The sequence below is a fragment of the Neophocaena asiaeorientalis genome, unplaced genomic scaffold (genome assembly GCF_003031525.2).
Source record: "Neophocaena asiaeorientalis asiaeorientalis breed wild unplaced genomic scaffold, Neophocaena_asiaeorientalis_V1.1 scaffold192, whole genome shotgun sequence".
Classification (NCBI taxonomy): Eukaryota; Metazoa; Chordata; class Mammalia; order Artiodactyla; family Phocoenidae; genus Neophocaena; species Neophocaena asiaeorientalis.
In genome coordinates, this window is record NW_020185326.1 from 4668293 (window position 1) to 4669474 (window position 1182).

The 1182-nt window shown below is 72.2% G+C and overlaps 1 protein-coding gene across 1 annotated transcript in view; it reads right to left on the reverse strand.

Annotated features, from left to right (window-relative positions):
* ANP32B (acidic nuclear phosphoprotein 32 family member B) overlaps positions 1–811 on the reverse strand; it is a 26980-nt gene extending 26169 nt beyond the window's left edge. The window contains exon 1 of the mRNA XM_024734462.1: positions 396–811. Coding sequence (XP_024590230.1) covers positions 396–449 — 54 coding nt within the window. The 5' untranslated portion in view covers positions 450–811. The remainder of the gene's footprint in view (positions 1–395) is intronic.
* Between the last annotated feature and the right edge of the window lie 371 nt (positions 812–1182).

The following is a 1182-nucleotide window of genomic DNA, read 5'->3' on the forward strand; positions in this document are numbered from 1 at the left end:
GCGGCTCCTCGTCAGGCCGGGCCTCCGCCCGGCCGCGCGTCCCGGGAGGCTGCAAACATGGCTCCCAGCGTTACACAACCCCCTCCTCCCTCCCTTGCCGCCGGCCACACGCACACGCGCTCCTCCGGGAAAGGACCCCGGCGGGTGAGGAGCTCAAAGTTTGCTTTCCCCACCCCACCGCCTTCCCCGGACGGCCGCGGGGGCCCGTGGGCGCCAAAGAGTTAATCCCCGCGCGCTCGCTCCCCCCTCCGCGCTCGCCCGCCTTCCCAGTCCGAGCCCGCGAGCTGCGCTCTTCCCCGCGCCGGGCCGGCGAACCCGCGGTCGGGGCCCCGCAGGTGGCCACCATTACATGCAAGTCATCGGGGGAGAGGGCGCCCGAAGGGGGCTCTGCTTACAGCTGCCGGGGTCCGGTTCCTCAGCTCCAGGTGGATCCTCCTCTTCATGTCCATGTTTCTCTCTTCCCCCCTCTCCAAACTTAACTTTCCGCGGCGGGGGCGGAGGGGGGAGAGGCGTCCCAGCCTGCGCAGCGAGGGCCGTCAGAAGGGGTCTGCTCGTAGCAGAGGCCGGCGGCGCGGTCCCGGGCGGTGGGCGGCGTGCGGGCAGGCGAGCGGAGCCCCCGGAGCCAAGTTACTCACGGGAGCGGAGAGAAACCATGGAGGGAAAAGGGGGCTGGAGCGCAGCGCTGTTCTCACTACCGCCGCCCCCGGCCGCGGCCCCGCACTGCGCTTAAACCGGCGACGCGTCGCGGGTGGCTGCTCGGCTCGACTCGGCCCCGCGCGGCGCCGCTCGGCTCGGCGGCCGCGGTGCACCAAGGACGGGGCGGGGAGAGGCGCGGCGGGAGAGGCGGAGGCTGGGGGGGAAAAAGCGCAGCCGGGTGGACGGGAGTGACTTACTCCCGCCCTCAGATCGCACGTGGGGGTGGCTGATGTAAGACCCGCCTCGGGAGCTTCCCCGCCCGCAGCTAAGCTGAGACCCCGGGGTCCCTCCTCGACGCGCCCGGAGGCGGGTCTCCAGCCCGCGCTTGGACGTTTGCCGGGAGGGCTGAGGGGGGACTTTACAGCCTGGCTGAGGGGGTACCTAAGGCCAAGTCCTTCCGCGGAGGCTCGGCCTGGCCAGCCCGACACCCGCGAAGGCGGGAGACTTGTAGAGAGCGCGGGACGAGGGCTTTCGGGTTCACCTCCC